The following is an 18,909-nucleotide window of genomic DNA, read 5'->3' as shown; positions in this document are numbered from 1 at the left end:
CTGCATAATAACTATTAGTAATAATTCTAAATTTTCTGTGTGAACAGTAACAGTATAGTGACAAATGTATAGTGTCATACAGTAACTATCAAAAGGTAATTTCCTAATATTGATACGATGAAAAGTTTGATCGATACTTCTGCAAATATTGATAAAATGAAAAGTCTTCAATAATTTTATATACTAGATTGTAAAAATATAAATCTTCAATAGTACTTCTTCTCGTCAAAAAAGATGATTGATACTTCTGCAAAGCTGATGCCAAAAGATAATTTCTTAATATTGATACGATGAAAAGTCTGAATGATACTTCTGCAAATATTGATAAAATGAAAAGTCTTCAATAATTTTATATACTGGATTGTAAAAGTATAAATCTTCAATAACACTTCTTCTAGCCAAAAAAAAAATAAAATTGATTGATACTTTTGCAAAGCTGATGCCAAAAGATAATTTCTTAATATTGATACGATGAAAAGTCTGATTGATACTTCTACAAATATTGATAAAATGAAAAGTCTTCAATAATTTTATATAATGGATTGTAAAAGTATAAATTTTCAATAATACTTCTCGCCAAAAAAAAAATGATTGATACTTCCTTCAAAGCTGATGCCAAACAGTGAAAGCTTAAATAATTTTAATTCTTCTAGTACCAAATATTAAAAAGATTGAATAACTCTAATTTTTTTGATACCGAATAGTGAAAAGATTTAATAATTCTGATTCTTATGATACCAAAAGGCTTGAATTATTTTGATTCTTCTACTAGATAACTGATACCAAATTGAATAATTCTTATTTGAAGAGATAAGGCCGATTTTTGTGCTTCACGAGACTAATACTTTTGCAGAAGAAACTTGTCTTTATATAAAATAATTGTGGAACCGATACAAAGTGATTATGATTCTTGAAATGATATAATACCCATGTACTATCTGGAAATAATTGAACTAATACCAATACATTTGCTGGAAATAATTTAATTGACTCCAATGTATTTGTTGAGAATAATTCAAAGAAACTGATACTCTTGATAATCTTCAGATGTTTTTTGGGACTCTTGAAAATTTTGTTGAGTAACAAGAGAGTTTGCTAATTCTTCTTCATTCTGATGGTAGTTTTGTGAAAGTAATTCTTCTTTTATTTTCGGTATAAACAACCCTGGATGCAATATGAGTAAGGGGATGAAGAAAATAAAATAAATGGATATTAATAAAGAGATTGGCTGCAAAAACAGAATAAAAGCACTATATATATATATAAACTGCTAATTAAAATCTGTTTTGGAAAACTTAAAAACTTACTTGAATGATATTTCAAAACATTGATACTCATTCAAATTCTTGAGAATAATACAAGAATAATTTTTTCTAACACAATGAAGAATTTTTGGGGACTAATAAGGGATTGAGAAAGGTTTTTTTTTATGCAAAGGGACTGATAATATCTGAGGCTTCAAGGCTTGGTTCATTCAACTGATACAAATAACATATATACATATGGGCATAAAAAAGTGAAAAAACCAAAAAATGAACAGCAAATTTGCAATAATTCAGTCAATAATAAAAGTGAACAATATTGCATAATAACTGTCATTAATAATTCCAAATTTCGTAATACGTCTAAATAATGATACAGTGAAAAGTCTTCACTAATTTTAGATCTCGGGATTGTAAAAGTAAAAATTTTCAATAATTCTTCTCCCTGCCAAAAAAATGTCTGTTGGTCAGCCCGTTTCCCCCATTTGTCTGAGTTTGTGTGTTTAGGGTGGTCCCAACAGTGGTTCTGTAAGGCAACTTGTGAGTCATTCTAGGCTATAATGCGATTGATAAAACTTAACTATGGATGCATTTTTTAGGAGTTCTTGCTCTAAAGTCCCAAATGTCAAACCAGTGTGATACAGTTGTGGAAATGTAGACCAATAATTTGAAATTTCCGGACCATGTTACTCAAACTATCATTGCGCCCACACTATCATATATTCGGGTAAATTTTTAAGAAAAAGGGGTAGATAAATGGCCCTTGAGGACTTGGATGATTTGGTTTTGTTTCTCCAGTCCCAGTAGCATGTGAGAAGTTTCACAGAGCCATAATTATGATACTTTTTCTGCACTGAAATGACAGCCCTAAGTGCAAACATGGAAATTCAGCAACAAAAAAAAAAAGTGCAAACATGGAAACTACTTTTCAACTTCTGACATTGCTCAGAGGGATACAAATTAGTGAATTGCCAAAATAAACATAGATCCATGAGACACATCCCCAAAAAAAAAAAAAAAAACACCATGTAGACACATGACTATCAAAAGCAAAATAATCATTCCAAGGCAATCTTTGAGGCATATTCCCTCCTGAAAAGCTGCCATATGACTTGAATACACAAAATCAAATAAAATTCAAGCACCAACCCAAGTTCAATTAGGATCTCAAAAGATACCAAATAAATTAAACATTGATAGTCGCTTTTACAGGTACAAAACTCATGATTTATGCTACTCAATGCTAATAATTTAGAAGTAAAGCTTACAATTTCTCAAATGCAACATATAATAGAATAGCTAAAAGTACACGTGGTTTCATATTTCCAAAAGTAGCTGCAGCAAGCAGCAAAGTTTCAAACCTCCTCATATATAGTGTCCTGATGATTTAGCTGGCCGAAGTGCTGCAGGTGTTGATACCATCTTTGCAATCGTTAGTGAGATCATTGAAAGTTTCAATCTGTTTTTTACCTCTCAGGAACACTTCTGTATCAACTGATACCCTCATGTAACCATCAAATTCAACCGGATTACCATTGTTAAGCTTTGTCATCTCTGAGTTCCACTCGCTATTCTCATCCCAAAGATCCTTGTACTCGTCAAGAAAATGAGTAGAATACTTGTCCTTCAAAGGGTCAAAGAACGATGTATCAGGTTCATTTGTTGCGATATAAAGGCTTCTCCCATCTTCAATCTTGTCCCTCAGGGTTGAGATAAGTGTATCAGGTGAAGTATCTGTAGCAAGATTAGGCCAGAGCTCCCTGTTTCTTGCCTTCTCTCCTCTCTCTATGTGAACTGCGTCATAATCCCAATTCAACCTTGATGCAATTGCTGACACTATGTCCATCAGCCGTCTTGATTTCCATATCAAATTCCATGGTCTTTGAACAATAGACTCGGTCTCTCCTTCACAGACCCTATACCAGTAATTATCCGGCTCCACAGACCCAAACTTTCTCATAATCAAGGTATCCTTAACGCTTGCAAGTTTCATCGGTGTGACCCTGAAATCCTCCACAAGATTGAGACCTAAATTATCTTTCTTCTGCCATTTATTCCAATCTATCCAAAACTGGTCCTTGTCCAACACAGATGCAGACTCTCTCAAATGCTCAAAGTCAAAGTAAAATCTGAAATCTTTTCCTTCCTCATCCTGATTCAATGAACTGTAAATTGAAGACAAACATATTTTTAGATCCATAACCAATGTTCGGTTCAAGTACTGAGCCTCACCCAAAGCACACAAGAAACTCCACAAGTAATGGTTCATGCTCTTGCATCTATCACCGCCACCCATATAAATCAAGTACTTCTCACGGCTAAATGAACTTTCAGACTCAACCACAGGAAGGGAATCATTCACAGCCTCCCCAACAACAGGTAATGAAATACCCTTGTCTTGCTTCTCTGGTTTTTTCTCAAACCCAGCTTTCTGATTCTTCTTCCTCTTCCTGGCATTAACACCCGTATGGTAATCCCCAATCCCAACCACACTGAGGGTACAATTCTCAGACCTTGAAATTGCAAACCTCCTATAATCCTTATAAAAGGCAGCAGCCTTCCCATCCTTAGGCCTGAACCGCCACGCCATATCACAACTGCTATCATTAGATCCACGAACCGGTTTCCCAAACCGATAAAAATGAATATCCTTAAACTGTTCTATTGCGGCTCTCATCATCATATGGAACACCTCCGGGTCCTTGCAATCAATAGGGCTATCCAAACTGCCCTCGCACGAGGTCACTTCAGCAGTGGCGACCGTTTTGCTATCTGATTCTGCATTTTCTGTAATATTTATAACATCTGTAATGTTAATAAAAGTGTCGAATGCAGTTTGGTTTGCAGCCATGAAATCCTCGCCGGTCTTGACAACAGTGTTATCAGATTTAAAAGTGGCATTGGAGTTGGATGTAAGGAATGTGGTGATCTTGGTTGATGGGTGAAACAAAGGGTCTTCAGGTTCATAAGTAGCAGCAATAATTGTAAAGATTAAGACACCAATCACAAACATAGTAAAGCAAAGATTTCCAATCAGTGCCAGCGCATTCTGGCCTAAATTCTCCGGCCGGAAGCTTCCGGTTCTCGCTAGTGAATACCGACCCAACATTTTTAAGAACCAAAAGCTTCTTCTACAATCCTCCAAATCTACTATTATAACAAGACAAAGCAAAAATAACCCACATCAGTTTCTGGCACCAGAAGTTTCTAAAGTCAACCAAATCTACTATGCAACATTGAAACAAGAATACCCAGAATGCTAAAATGGCCAAAATATGAGCAAACAATCAAATGACAAGTGAATTATGACAGAATATTTAGGGTTTTAGAAATGGGTATGGATGAAAAAAATCAGATCTTGATAGCAATGTAATGTGTGGAAACTAAGAATGACATAAAGATGGGTTTTTTTTTTAAGATCTATGAAATTATGAATGTGGAAATTAAGATAACATAAACAGACTAGCTGACAGTGAAAGTAATGAAAATCTTAAAGCTTTTTAGTCTACGATAGTAAGAAATTTCTTACCTTTGTTAGATGAAGATCAAGCAAATACAACACAACAACTCATTCCTCTCTCTCTCTCTCTCTCTCTCTGTGTGAAAAATGAAAAGTCCAAGTATGCGAGTGTGAGTGTGAGCTGGTGGAAAGCTAGCTCCTAAAGAATTAAGATTTCTCAAAAGTCTATGTAATGACGTAGTAAACAATAAAAAATAAAAAGGAAAGTAATGATTAAACTATAACAGTTTGAGCAGGGAATTCTAGAGTGAGCAGGGTGTGCAATGCGCTTATCTACTAGGATGCTTCCACGTGGATGTACAGATTACGTGGAAGAAGAAAGCAACATTAGGGTATTTGCATTCATTGAGTACACACCGACAGTGGCAAACATGTAATATATTCTAGCAAATAGCAAGACAGATCTCATTATCTCTCAAATCACATGGTTGTTTTTATGGGGACCATGTTGGGAGCTTCAAGAGGTCAAGACTCTTTGGAGAGATCTGAAAATTTATAACTCAAAATAAAGTCCAAGGAGATTGATTGATTGATTAAGAGGAAGAATTTAAATTAAATACGACTCTAAGGTCAATTACCTTTTGAGGACAGATGATAGGTTAAATGGATTTTAAGGACATTTTCTATATTTGAAAGTCTCAAATTTCATCTATCACATTATCACTTAATAAGATTTTTATGGTATTAAAGTAAAATTTTTTATGGTCTTAAAGTAAAATGAAGATATTTTTACTTCCCTAATGAGAGAGCACTTTTAACAACACTAAGAATATTGAGGTTATTATGAGCTAACAATTTGATTAGAAAATGGGGGTAATTGTGAAGTTGGTTATATCATTTTACATTATTGTTGAATTAGTCAGATGTTAGTTTTTTTGTGATTAAATAAACTCAATCCTAAAATATAGTTACCATCCTGAAGTTTTTGTTAATTCCAGCTAAGTTTAACACTTTTCAACTTGATTCCTAAACTGCTATTCATTGAAAAAAATTCCTCACAATGATTAGAAACCAAGTTAATAAGTTTTGAAAAGTCTTGAACTTAATTGGCATTAACCTAGACTTTAAGGGTGTTAAGTATATTTTATCATAAACTCAAAACAAGGTTGTTTTAAATATTTAAAAAAAAAAAAAAAGACTTATTTTTTAATTCTTGTCGTCTGATTATAGAATCGGAGACCCAGATTCTGGTCTACGTTGATCCTTTTTTTTTTCTTCTTTTGGTCTAAAGTTTGATGATCCTCATTTACATCTTATTGAGTAATGCACATGAAAATTTCTCCAGACAGAAATGTACCATAACATTTGCTTCAGGGTAATGAAAATCCCACATTCCATTCTTTTAGATCTATCAAGAAACAATTCATATAATATTTTGAAGAAACGCAGAGAGAACCAGGAGTTTACTAATAATCTAATATAAATATTGGGACACTAGGGTAGGGAATGGATTCATACCTGCATTGAGAACCAGGAGCACCAGAAGCTGGGGTTTATGGATATATTCTCGAAAAATCAGATTTCATTTTTTTCCCCTCCCCTTCTTAAGTCAGAAACGTTTTTGACAAGATGAGATTAAAAACAAACAAACTTTCTAGAAATTAAAAATTTTTAATTAAAAAAAAAAAAACAGAAATCTTGTTTGAATTGATAGCTTCAAAAAGTTTTTTCGGAATAACAGAGAGTTTATATAGATTGATACCTGAAATTTCTATCTTTAGTCTAAACATTATTTTTGTAGGTAGTTACAATCTTTGGTTGGTCAGGTCATTTTGAGACAATAATATTCAAAGCTATCATGTGGAAGATATTTATTTAGAAATTACTAACAAATGACACTTATAAAATAATGGACAAATGGACATTAGCAATAACAAAATAAGCAAAGTGGTTTCCATAAATAAAGTGCACAAATATTAAAAACTTCCTGACATGTTCCAAAAGGTTATTACAAATCTATTTGCCGATAAAAGGACATTAGTATAAAGTAGGTAGGTAATATGAGCAACATTATACCCACAGGCTACAGGAAACAAAGAGTATTACAATTTCATGTAATCACTTTAGAATGAGAAAAGTCTCGTAAGAACATCTCATAAGATACTTTTTTCAATCTGCCCACACTTAAAAAAATGCATCTTTTCCCTAAAATTGCATTGCAACCTTAAAAATGCACCTTATACTAAAAGGAACCATAAACTTTCCTTAGATTTAAAAGCCAACAGAAATGGAAAGTAAAAAGAGGTGTTGCAAAATTAAGGCTTAAGTTGAAAAGCCAAATTTTTACACCAATTTTCTAATTACTATTCAAGATATTACGTAAAGGACATTATTCATTCCTCTGTTTCCTTATGTGTTTAAATGTTCTTTATAAGATTAATCATGGTCGAAAGTCTACCTGTTATTTGACCTAAACACATCGGGTGGTGAAGGAAGAAACTTGCCACTAACCAATGAGAAACGATCACTCGACCAAATGGAACTCCATGGATGACGGTGACCAATTGGAACTCCATGGATAACGGCGGGTGAGTTGAAACCGGCTAAACTCTGGTTTGGAAGGAGTGATGACCGGCTATGGTAGACATGTTTAGCAAGAGCAGTGAAAGGCAACAGTGATCATGGATTTGGCTAAAACGAGCAATGTAAGGTCATCCGTGTTCACAAATTCAATCATATTAAGCCCACAACTACAGGCAGAGAAAAAAGGGAGGGGGGAGAAAGGGCGACAAGAGGTGGTTATTTAATTTGGAGGCTTGTAAAGGGAAGCAATGCCAGAGAGAGAGAGAAAAGTGTATAGTTTAGCTAGGTCAGTCTAGTTTCATGGGGGTATATCAAGCCTGCCACCTAACCAGAGACACCCCTTTTTATTCATACTTCTTTCCGTGACCTTTCAGGGGCAGATCAGGTTGGACATGTGGATTGTTGCTCACCCCAAGCACACAAGAGGTGGGGGTGACCAGGTGAGTCAAATGAATTTTCCAGAAATTTGTTTTTGGGACTCAATTGAGCCAAATGATTTCCATCTAGAAACTGTTTCTAAAAACAAGAGTAGTCAGTGAAACCTTGCCTACATTTGTGATCAAAATAAATGTACATGTAATATAGCACAGAGAGATTCTATACATAAATGATCAAAGTCAAGATATACAACACTCTCACTAGGTCAATAGATCACCCCTCGGAAAGCTAACTCCAGCAAAATCTAACTCATTTACTCCAGCGATTTCCACTTGTTTTAATAATGATCTAGCCGGGTACAAGAGCTTTAACTGTTCAGAGAAAACATATTCAGATTAAAACTCTATCCCAGTTTCGAGTAAAACTATCTTCTTAAACCTTCCCACCCACCCTCCCCCACAAAAAAAAAAAAGAAAAAAAAAAAGAAAAAAGGGTTATATTATGAAGATGGAATATCCGAAGGTGTACAAGATGCAGCCCTTTGCTGGATGCAGCTCAAGCTATGCTCCATACTTCTTTGAACCATGTCTTGCAGCAGCCTCTTTGCAGTTTCAGCAGCTTTATCTGCTCCATCAACTCGTGCAGCAATGTCATAAACAATTCTCTCCAGAACCGAGGAAGCGAGTCCCTTTTCCTGGGGAGAATCTCTAAGCAAATCCAATAGTGTATGAGCTCTTTCCCGAGCTTCAGCTGTCCCCTCTACAGTTAGTCGCAGAAGGCCTGGGATGGCACCTTCATTAAGAATGAGTTTCCGATATTTATCCCGGCAGCTCTGGCACAAAGAGAGCAAAGCTCCGACTGCATGTTCAGTGCTGACAAGAGATCCATCTTCAACCGTCTCTACAAGGGTCAAAATCCCACCATCAGAATTTGAGATTGCAATTCGTCCCTCTTCGGAGTTAGAAAGAATCTCAAGTAGGGCTGTAGTTTTTTCAGCAAACTTGGAATACTTCTTGCATTCTTTAAGGAGGTTAATTAGAGGGAGAACTGCTTTTGCATCAAGAATTGCAGTGGAATTCTCTGGGCAGGTGGAGAGATTGTGTAGGGCTGTAACAGCATCAACTTTTCCCTGAACACTTCCAGAACTGAGGACCTGAACAAGTAGAGGTGCAGCTCCAGAAGCTACAATAGTGTGCTTGTTTGGGGCAGCAGCTGAGAGTGTTAAGATTGCTGCAGTGGCTAATTCCCTTATACTGCTGTTTTGGAACTTGAGGAGCTCCACAAGAGGAGGGATGGCACCAGCTGTGACTATCTTGACCTTGTTTCTGATAAGCATGATATTCAATTGACTCCATAAGAAAAATCAACAGCATATCAAACAAATCAACCAATTAAAACATTTGCCCTAAGAAATAAAAGAATATCAGCCAACATTCAGAAAATAAAAAATCAGTTGTAGTAAAGAAGTTTTTTTAAGCCTATACATAAATAACTCTTGATAATGAAAATGCATCATTATTGTGAATTATTCATTAAGCAAAACTGATATATTCTACAATTGAAAGGATCCTCTCTTTAAAGGGAAAAAGAACAAGCAATATTGCTCTCTTGAAACCAGAGCCCTAGTGCTAGATTAGAGGGAGATAGAATATATAACAAGGTCTGGAAAAACAAACCCAGAAATATTGTGTTTGAAACATGTATTCTTAAGCGTGCATTTTCCCCAATTCAGCCACTTGATGCCAAATAGCATAGAGATACCCCCCCAAAAAAAAACAAAAAAAAAAACTTTTAGAGAAAATGATCTCCAATAACCATCCTATAAACAATGAGGAGATCACAATGAAGAAATGAACTCCATTGCAACTAATCTCCTACAAATGGATACTTAATCCCAAAGCCAGCAAAGAGAGTAAACCAACAAAATTACTAAGGCTCGCATTCAAAATTGACTGACAATAAATCCGTCCCCAATTCTCAGCAGTTGAAATATGCTATTTAAAAAAAAAAAATTTTAAAAATGCTCTATTAAAAACCCTATAGTCCCTTTTGGTTGCTGAGAGAAGCATAGGAATAATCTCAGCTTTTGAGCTTCTCAAGCATTTATCTTCTCCATTCATTCATATTTCTTACAAATCCAAATGAAGTAATACGTAGTTTAGAGTTTCCAGCATTTTGGATGAAAGGAGACATTGTGTTCCCTTGAACTCAGCCTAACACAGCTAAATACTTTATTTGGATTGGTTTTCAAATATCTCAAATTTGCACTCAACAACAGAATCAAAATCACATCCCTATAGTTTTCATTCCTAATCCCTTTTCCTCAATTTTCACAGCAACATAACAGACAACAAATTCAAGATTTTCGAAATTCTTTTGTAGCTCTCCTAAAATGTGATGCAAACAAATAAATTCCACATAATGTCAACACTCATAAATAAATCCAATATAGAGGCTTCAGCAAGGAAACATAAAATAGGTAAAATATCACCATTATACTGTTTGTCTCAACCAAAAATTACAGAGTAGAATATATTAGGATTAAAAAATAATAATAATAAAAACCATTTAGATGTTGATTTCAGTTTTATAAGAACGAAATGTTACACTAAAAGATAATACATACCCCAAAACCCAGAAAACACAAAAATCTCACACTCTTGTCCTTCCCTTCCATTTCTCAGCAATTATAACAGACAAGACAAACCCCAAACTCAGATACCCACCTTAAGATACAAGAAAATTCAATAAACTTATTCATCCCCCCCCCCCCAAAAAAAAAAGATTATCAACAACTTCCACATCCAGCATATACCAACAAAACCTCCCTTATAGCTTGCCAATTCGATTTCAAAAGTAACAAAATTTCACACATTAAAACAATACCCAGAAGTTGTATTGGAGAAAAACCCTCCAGAATTACCAAAATTTCCATACTTCACCATTTTCAAGCTATCCTAAAACCCAAAATCACACCCCCCACCTTGAAACTCCAAAATCCAATACAAACCCACAAATCCAATCCACAAATTTCAGCACATACACACACCAGAACTAAAAGTTTTATTAAAAAAAAACCCAGATAAAAGAGAGACATAGACAGAGATATGTGTGTTAGTAGTTACCGTTCATTGCGTACAGCAAGGTTAAGAAGGGCAAGAAGAGAGGCTTCTCTGGCATCCATATTAGGAGAGACAAGCATGAATACAAGGGGCTGAATCACACCAGCAGCTGCTAACTTTGAACGAGTCTTCACTGATGAAGAAGAAGATGGTGATGAAGATGAAGACGACTTTCTGACCAGCTTTCTGATATCTCTAGCAGCTTGTATTTGAGACTCAAGATCCCCATGGATAAGCTTCTCTGAGAGTTGCACTATCTGGGTTTGCTTCCTTTGGTTCCATGATGATGATGTCCCAATCTCCTCTTCCTCTTGCTCTTGCTCTTGCTCTTTCACCTCCTCCACTACTACTGTGTCTTCCTCTTCCTGTCCCATTCTCTCTCTCTCTCTCTCTCTCTCTCTCTCTGAGTGTGTGTTAACTGTGACTGTTGAGCCTTTTCTTTCTCTCTCTTTTTATCTTTCCATCTTATTATCAGTTTCTTTCTTTCACCATTTAATAAGAGAGTTTGGTCGTTTACTTCCAAATCGGTTTTTGATGATAACTTCTCAACAACAACAAAAAAAAAAGTGTAAGCTTTTTTATTTTATTTTTTTTCTTTTTTTACATCATTCGATTATTTTCTCAAGGAAATATAATTTCTCTATGAGGTATATACAATTCTTCTGTCTCGCACCCATCAAAATATTAGAGAAATCTCTTTGAGGTGCTTCCAAGATGTTAGTAAGAAGTTTCAAATACAGGATTTTATAGACATTATAAGACCTTAAAACCACTTAAATTATAACTTATTTAAATAATATACATTAATAGCTTTATAAATCATCATCGAAATAAATATAATTTCCAAACCTTTTTGTTTTTTTAAAAACACTAGGACTAAACTTTTTATCTTATCTTTGACCGACTATGTGTTAATAAGAGGTTAGAAATTTTATTCATTAATAAAAAATTATAAAATTATGTCTCAAAATATAATCCGCAAAATAATGGCATGGATAGTTTTTATCCATCGCCACATAATAGATTAGTATCAAAGGAATTCTTCAAATTGTTTTGATAACTTTAAGCTTAATTGGTAAAGTCTAACCATAAATTTTATAGCTAAATTGCATCGCGATCTATTATATTTTATATGGAGAATCAAGATATAATTTTTCTCTTTCATATGTTAAATTGAATTATTAAAAAAGATATCTTTTCATTTTGAATATCAAATGAATTATCAAAAATATCTTTCCATTTTGAATATCAAATGAGGGATAATTCTTAATCTGACATTAAAATGAAATAATAACGAATCCCATGAAACTTAAATTTTGTTGAATCTTATTAAACAAATTATTAACCCAATATATATAAAATAAAATAATTTTGGTTTTCAGTTTTTATCTTCCACCATTTGACATCATGCCAAAATCTTGTTAACAAGACATTCTTTCTATGGAGCACTGAGCTTTAGTTTTTTTTTCTTTCTAATATTATTATTATTATTATTATGAAGAGCTTTAGTTTTTACTGAATTCTTGAGATGTAAACATTTGAATAAGTTATGATTTTAAGCATAAAAGTTTTTTTTTTTTAAATACTAAATATTTTAACATACACTCAAGGGGAAATGGAAGAAGGTATTAAAGAAACTAACTGTGGTGTAATTTTATATTGGAAAGTAGAGAGTAGGAAAATGAAAATCATACGGTTAAAACATATACCAGAATACAAATCCTCTATACCACATTTTGTGTTCCACTTTATATTCTACCAATCACAACTTACTATGTATTTGTTTAACTTTTCTTATAAAATAACCAAAATTTAAAATAGAAAAAAATAAAGTTAAACAAATACATGGCAAATTGTAATTAGTAGAACATAAAGTGGAACATAAAATATGGTACAGATGATTTGTATTCCACAATAAGCATGATTTTAGTATGTCTTCTTTTTTTAACTCTAGATGTCTTGAATAGGACCAATCAAGAGTTGGGTCTTAATTTTTGTTTTTTACACTGATATCTCGAGAATATATATAAGGGTAGTGTAATAGAATTATTGGAGAGCCAAACTCGAACAAGTCACGACAAGAAGAAGATGTCAAAGACAACCAACCAATGAATGAACTTGTCCTTTTGGCTTTTTGTTTAACCATATATGGTTTCAACTTCAAGAATCACAGTGAGTGCAGGCTTGGATAATTATTCTATAATGATGAAGAAGAAGACCAAGAATTTTCCAATAAGCATACCAAAAACTTTCTTAGACTTATATACTAGAATATAGAAACATATACAAAAGGAACAGAATATGATTTCTTGTGAGAGAAACAATGAGTCAATGACTAGTAAGATTTTTTTTTTTTTTTTTTGAGAAAGATGACTAGTAAGAAAATTGATATAATATATGCCAGCATTTCTTATAGCAGTTGTTATCTTATTACAGTTACAAATTCCTTGTGAGAAAAACAATGACCAGTAGGAAAATTGATATAATATATGCCAGCATTTCTTATAACAGTTCCAAATTCCTTTTGTTTATTACAATATGGATAACAAAGAACATGTGCTATCTTTGAAGAAAATGAAAAATGATGACACATGCATTGAAGTTGGGACCAAGAAACTATAATTACTTCGAAAGACGCAAAAACTAAAGGCTACCCAAAACCTGAAATGAATCAATCTACTGTATCAATTCATTGATATAACACTAATGTACTTAGTTTCTCTTCGCTAGTGAAAGTTGGTCTTCCATCTTCTCCTAGGTCGTAGAATAGCCGTCCCTTCTTCGAAGGTGTTTTCTGTCCCTTGAGGTAACAAGCTTACCTTTAGGCTTTGTGGTGTTTCTTTTTTTCTGGGGTTTTGGGAAACAGATTTTCTTTTTTCTCCTCTTCTCTCCCAAAAAGATGGAAGACCTCACAAAATCATGGAGCTGTCTCACCTTATCTGAATATGAAGGATCAAACCTTCAATTGACAGATGAACAGGCAGACATAGAATTTGTAGTTGCAGCGAAGTTCTTGACGAAGCGTGCTCTTAACATTGATGCTATAGCGAAGACTTTCACCCCCTTATGGAGATCAAAAATGGCTTCAAGATTAAGAGTGAAGGGGATCATATAGTTCTTTTTATTTTTGATGATAAAAGTGAAATGGAAAAAATTTTGGCAACAGAACCTTGGAGCTTTGATAAGCACTATGACAAGGAAATTGATCTGACTGAGATGGAGTTCAATAGGGTTACCTTTTGGATTCAAGTGCATGATATACCAATCCGGTTTCGCAATAGGAGGGTAGCTGAACAGATTTGTAGTGCTATTGGGATTGTGAACAAAACAGTGGACGACTCAGAGACTGAAGGGGATGGTTTTATAAGGACTAGAGTCACCATTGATATTTCAAAACCGTTGAGTCGTGGTCGGGTAATATCTCTTGATAATGGTAAGAAATTATGGGTGTCATTCAAATATGAACGACTCCCTAACCTATGCTACTGGTGCGGATGCCTTACACATGATGATCGTGACTGTGTACAGTGGATAGAAAGCGAGGGAAGATTGCCAATTGAATCTCAACAATTTGGCTCTTGGTTGCGTGCTGCACCCTTTACACCATCAAGAAGAAACGTGGTCAAAGTCTCTGGTTTCTATGCTAAGAAATCCACAGAACCACAACCAGCAACTAAAGTCCAGCCAAAAAAGACACCGGTGGTGGTGATTTAAACAGGGAGGCCCTCGCCGGAGATCTTTCATCCAGAAAAGGAAAATATAGAGCCTTTATTGCAGGAAAATATTCTACCTAATTTTCAGGAGCAGAACCAGCAGAATTTAATTCCAAATCCCACAGGTCAATGGATTGATAGAAATTTGAATTTGGATACACCGAGTAATGGGGACACAAAATCATCAGAGGAGAAAATTGAGGAGAAAATTAAGGAAAACTTCCTGGACTCTTTATCACTTAATGATACTATACCTATGGCCACTCACAAGGCACGTGCACATCAGCCTATACCTTCTCAATCTACATCACGTGTACCACTGTCAGTTTTATCTAAAAACAACCTTATGCCATCAGTCAAGGAAGCCACATGGAAAAGAATTACCAGGAAGGATGTAGGGTCAGATACAATAATGGAGGATTCAGTGGGTGAAAAGCGAAGAACAGACACCATCAACAGTCAATCTGAGTTACTCAAGAAGAGGAAGGTTTCTCAGAGGGGCAACAAAAACACAACGATATTGGCGGAGGCTGGTTTCCAGCCCTGCCAGAAGCAATGAGTATCCTATGTTGGAACTATCGAGGGCTTGGAAACCAACGAACAGTGAATTATCTTGCAGATATTGTGTGGGCTAAAGATCCCTCCATCGTGTTTTTAGCCGAAACATGGGTGGATGAAGATAGGCTAATTAGTATTCAGAATCATTTACAGCTTAAAAATAGATTTGTGGGTCACAAGACAAGTAAAGCAGGGGGTTTAGTTTTGTTTTGGAAGGAGGGTTTTGTTCTTAATGTTCAAACTTTTTCTAAATTCCACATTGATGCAAAGATTAATCAGAATACCAATGAAGAGTGGCGCTTCACAGGGTTTTATGGAGAACCTGACATTAGCCGTAGACATGAAGCTTGGGACAGATTGAGGAGGCTAAAAAACAGGGGATCAAGTACATGGATTTGTGTGGGTGATTTTAACGAGATTACGAGACAATCTGAGAAAATTGGAGGGAGGGTTCGACCACACAATCAGATGTAGCCTTTTAGGGAAGTTTTGGATGAATGTAGACTCATTGACCTGGGCTTTGTGGGCTCAAACTTTACTTGGCATAAACACTACCCTGTATACACGGTATGGGAAAGACTCGATAGAGCTGTGGCTTCAACGGAGTGGCTACTTAAATTTTCAGATACAAAGGTTTATCACTTGGATGTCACCACATCTGACCATAAACCTTTATGGATCTGCCCTGACGTTATGAATTGTAATCAACAACGGCCATTCCGCTTTGAACAAATGTGGATGACTGATAAGGGATGCGGTGCAACAATTGAGGGAGTGTGGAAGGAAAATTTTGAGGAGCCACGAACTGAAATACTTCTAAAGAAAATTGACAAGTGTGGCATTGAGTTGACTAGGTGGAGTAAGAAAAATTTTGGTTGTGTACGTAAAGAATTGGAAGGAAAAAGAAAGTTGTTGGCAAAAGTTGAAAAGCAAGCTGCAAGGACAGGGGATACAGGCAGATTGAGGCAACTTGAGTCTGAAATAAATGCATTAATAAATAAGGAAGCCAAGATGTGGAAACAAAGATCAAGGGTGGCCTGGTTAAAAGATGGGGATAAGAATACCAGATTTTTTCATACTAAGGCAACACAAAGGAGAAGAAGGAACTATATTAAAGGAATCTTTGATGAAACCGGGAAGTGGTGTACCCAGCAAAATCAGATAGCAGATACAGCAGTGAACTACTACCAGCAGCTCTTCATGTCGAGTAATCCAAAACATATTGATGAGGTCTTGGCTGAGATACCGCAAAAGGTGACTGACGAGATGAATAACGTTTTGACAGCAACTTTTACTGAAGAAGAGGTTGAGAAGGCTCTTAAACAAATGGAACCTCTTAAGTCTCCTGGGCCTGATGGCATGCCCCCCCTATTTTTTCAAAGTTATTGGTCTTTGGTAGGAAAAGATGTTAAAGAAGCTATCTTGAGGTATCTAAATTCTGGTATGCTCCCTAAATCCCTTGGGCACTCTTTTATTACCCTTATCCCAAAGGTAAAAAATCCGGAATACATCTCTCAATATCGCCCTATTAGTTTGAGTAATGTATTGTATAGGGTGTTTTCAAAGGTGTTGGCAAATAGACTAAAACCCTTTTTACCACAGCTAGTGTCACAGCATCAAAGTGCTTTTATTTCAGATAGATTAATATCGGATAATATCTTAGTAGCTTTTGAAACTCTCCATTATATGCGTAATCATTGTACCGGGAAGATGGGATTTATGGCTTTAAAACTCGACATGAGTAAAGCTTATGATCGGGTGGAATGGAGGTTCATGGAGAAGGTGTTGTGCAGGATGGGTTTTTGTGTTAAATGGATCAAACTCATGATGGAATGCATTACAACAGCCACCTATTCCATGTTGTGCCTTACCTATTTCTTTTTTGTACGGAAGGGTTGCATGGTTTAATCACTAAGGCAGCCAATAATGGAGACATCCGAGGCGTTTCCATAAGTAAAAATGGACCTAAACTGACGCACCTTTTATTTGCTGATGATAGCCTTGTTTTTTGTAGATCAACTGAGGCCGAATGTCATCATTTACTTCATATACTTTCTGCCTACGAGAGAGCATCAGGCCAACAAGTAAACCGAGCAAAAACTAACTTGTTCTTCAGTAAATCTACTTCTCATGAGATGCAGGGTCATATCAAGGAAGCACTTGGAGTGGAAGTGGTGCAACAGTATGATAAATATCCAGGCTTGCCCTCCTTTGTTGGCCGAAACAAGAAGGCGAGTTTTGATAACATCAAGCAGCGGGTTTGGAAAAAGCTTCAAGGATGGGAAGGAAATTTGCTCTCACAAGCAGGACGAGAAATCTTAATTAAAGCAATTGCCCAAGCGCTTCTTACTTACACCATGTCTTGTTTTAAGCTACCAATTGGGTTATGCCACGATATTGAGGCTCTTATTCGTCGTTTTTTCTGGGGACAAAGGGGAAACAACAGAAAAATCAACTGGATTAAGTGGCAGGAATTATGCAGACCGAAAGCTCAAGGAGGACTTGGTTTCAAGGAGCTACCACGTTTCAACGATGCTTTATTAGCAAAGCACACTTGGCGACTTCTTCATGAGCAGGACTCATTGTTTTATAAAGTTTTCAAGTCTAAATACTTCCCAAACAGCTCAATCATGGAAGCTGGAACTCCAAGTTCTATATCATACGCTTGGAAGAGTATCATTAAAGGCAGAGAAGTTATCAAGAAAGGTGCGGTCTGGCGAATAGGAAGGGGTGAATCTATCCATGTATAGGGTGACAATTGGCTGCCAGGAACTGAGATGAATCGGGTTGTATCGCCATGTTGGAGGGGAACAGAAGATTTCACAGTAAGCCTATTTATAGATTAGATCAACTGCAAGTGGAAAGAAGACTTGCTGGACTATTATTTGATGGATTTTGAGGCAGAAAAAATCAAAGCCATCCCCTTATAAAAAACGCAGCTGCATGACACTTTGATATGGCCTCATAACCCAAATGGCGACTACACAGTGAAATCCGGGTATAAAATTCTCCAGAAGGAATTCCAAAGTCAGCAACCGGGCACCTCAAATCCAGAAGCTTCAAAGTCACTTTGGCAAGCAATTTGGAAATTAAATGTCCCCTCAAAAGTGAAGAACTTAATGTGGAGAGCATGTAGAGACTCACTACCAACAAAAACTAATTTGGTAAGGAGAAAAATCCTCATAGAGGATACCTGTGATTGTTGCAAAATCCTTAGGGAGGATGTGGTTCATGCTTTGTATTCCTGCCCAAAACTTCAGGATTTATGGTGTAAATGCCCACAATGGAATCACCACAGATTCCAACAGAGTTCGAGCTTCATTGACATCATGAGCTCTATCTTGGCCGAGAACATAAGTCCAGCTCTTTTCTCAATGGTTGTATGGACCATTTGGAACCAACGGAATAATTCTCGCCTTGGTAAACCAACGATCTCAATTTCACAAATACTGGAGCAGGCGTGGGACAGATTGTACGAGTTCTCCAATCTTCACAATCCTATATCAGCATCGGCAGCTACACCTGCAACTTGTTGGAGACCTCCAGACCAAGGTTTTTTTAAAATCAATTTTGATGGTGCGCTTTTTAGTAAGTAGAATCGGGCTGGGATTGGAGTAGTGGTACGCAATGAAGAAGGCTTAGTCTTAGCTTCATTTTCGCAGCAAATTCTGCTACCTACAACAGTAATGGAAGTGGAGACCCTTGCTGCCAGATGTGCCCTTGAGTTTGCAGTTGAGATAGGAGTACACAGTGTGATTCTTGAGGGGGATTCTACCATTCTCATCAATGCACTTCAAAGTAATAACCACTCCTTGGCTCACTTTGGTCATCTA

At 35.8% G+C, this 18,909-nt stretch overlaps 2 protein-coding genes across 3 annotated transcripts; both read right to left on the bottom strand.

The window, feature by feature from the left end:
• Positions 1-2,421: 2,421 nt before the first annotated feature.
• Positions 2,422-4,971, bottom strand: LOC142617182 (uncharacterized). Of its 2 annotated transcripts, none has more exons than XM_075789916.1 (2): positions 4,792-4,971; positions 2,422-4,412 (listed from the first exon to the last, which is right to left on the bottom strand). In XM_075789916.1, exon 2 carries the CDS (start codon positions 4,369-4,371, stop codon positions 2,650-2,652), a length of 1,722 nt encoding a protein of 573 aa, XP_075646031.1. In that variant the 5' UTR covers positions 4,372-4,412; positions 4,792-4,971; the 3' UTR covers positions 2,422-2,649. The 2 variants fall into 2 exon arrangements, with proteins under 2 accessions (XP_075646031.1, XP_075646032.1); XM_075789917.1 differs by having other exon boundaries at positions 2,422-4,409.
• A 2,855-nt stretch (positions 4,972-7,826) lies between these two features.
• On the bottom strand, positions 7,827-11,379 carry LOC142615053 (uncharacterized). The gene is made up of 2 exons (XM_075787737.1): positions 10,809-11,379; positions 7,827-9,008 (listed from the first exon to the last, which is right to left on the bottom strand). The coding sequence occupies exons 1-2, from the start codon at positions 11,177-11,179 to the stop codon at positions 8,183-8,185; spliced, it is 1,197 nt and encodes a 398-aa protein (XP_075643852.1). The 5' UTR covers positions 11,180-11,379; the 3' UTR covers positions 7,827-8,182.
• Positions 11,380-18,909: the final 7,530 nt, after the last annotated feature.

Source organism: Castanea sativa, chromosome 11 (assembly GCF_040712315.1).
Source record: "Castanea sativa cultivar Marrone di Chiusa Pesio chromosome 11, ASM4071231v1".
Lineage (NCBI taxonomy): Eukaryota > Viridiplantae > Streptophyta > Magnoliopsida > Fagales > Fagaceae > Castanea > Castanea sativa.
This window is presented reverse-complemented; position numbering and strand designations above follow the sequence as displayed.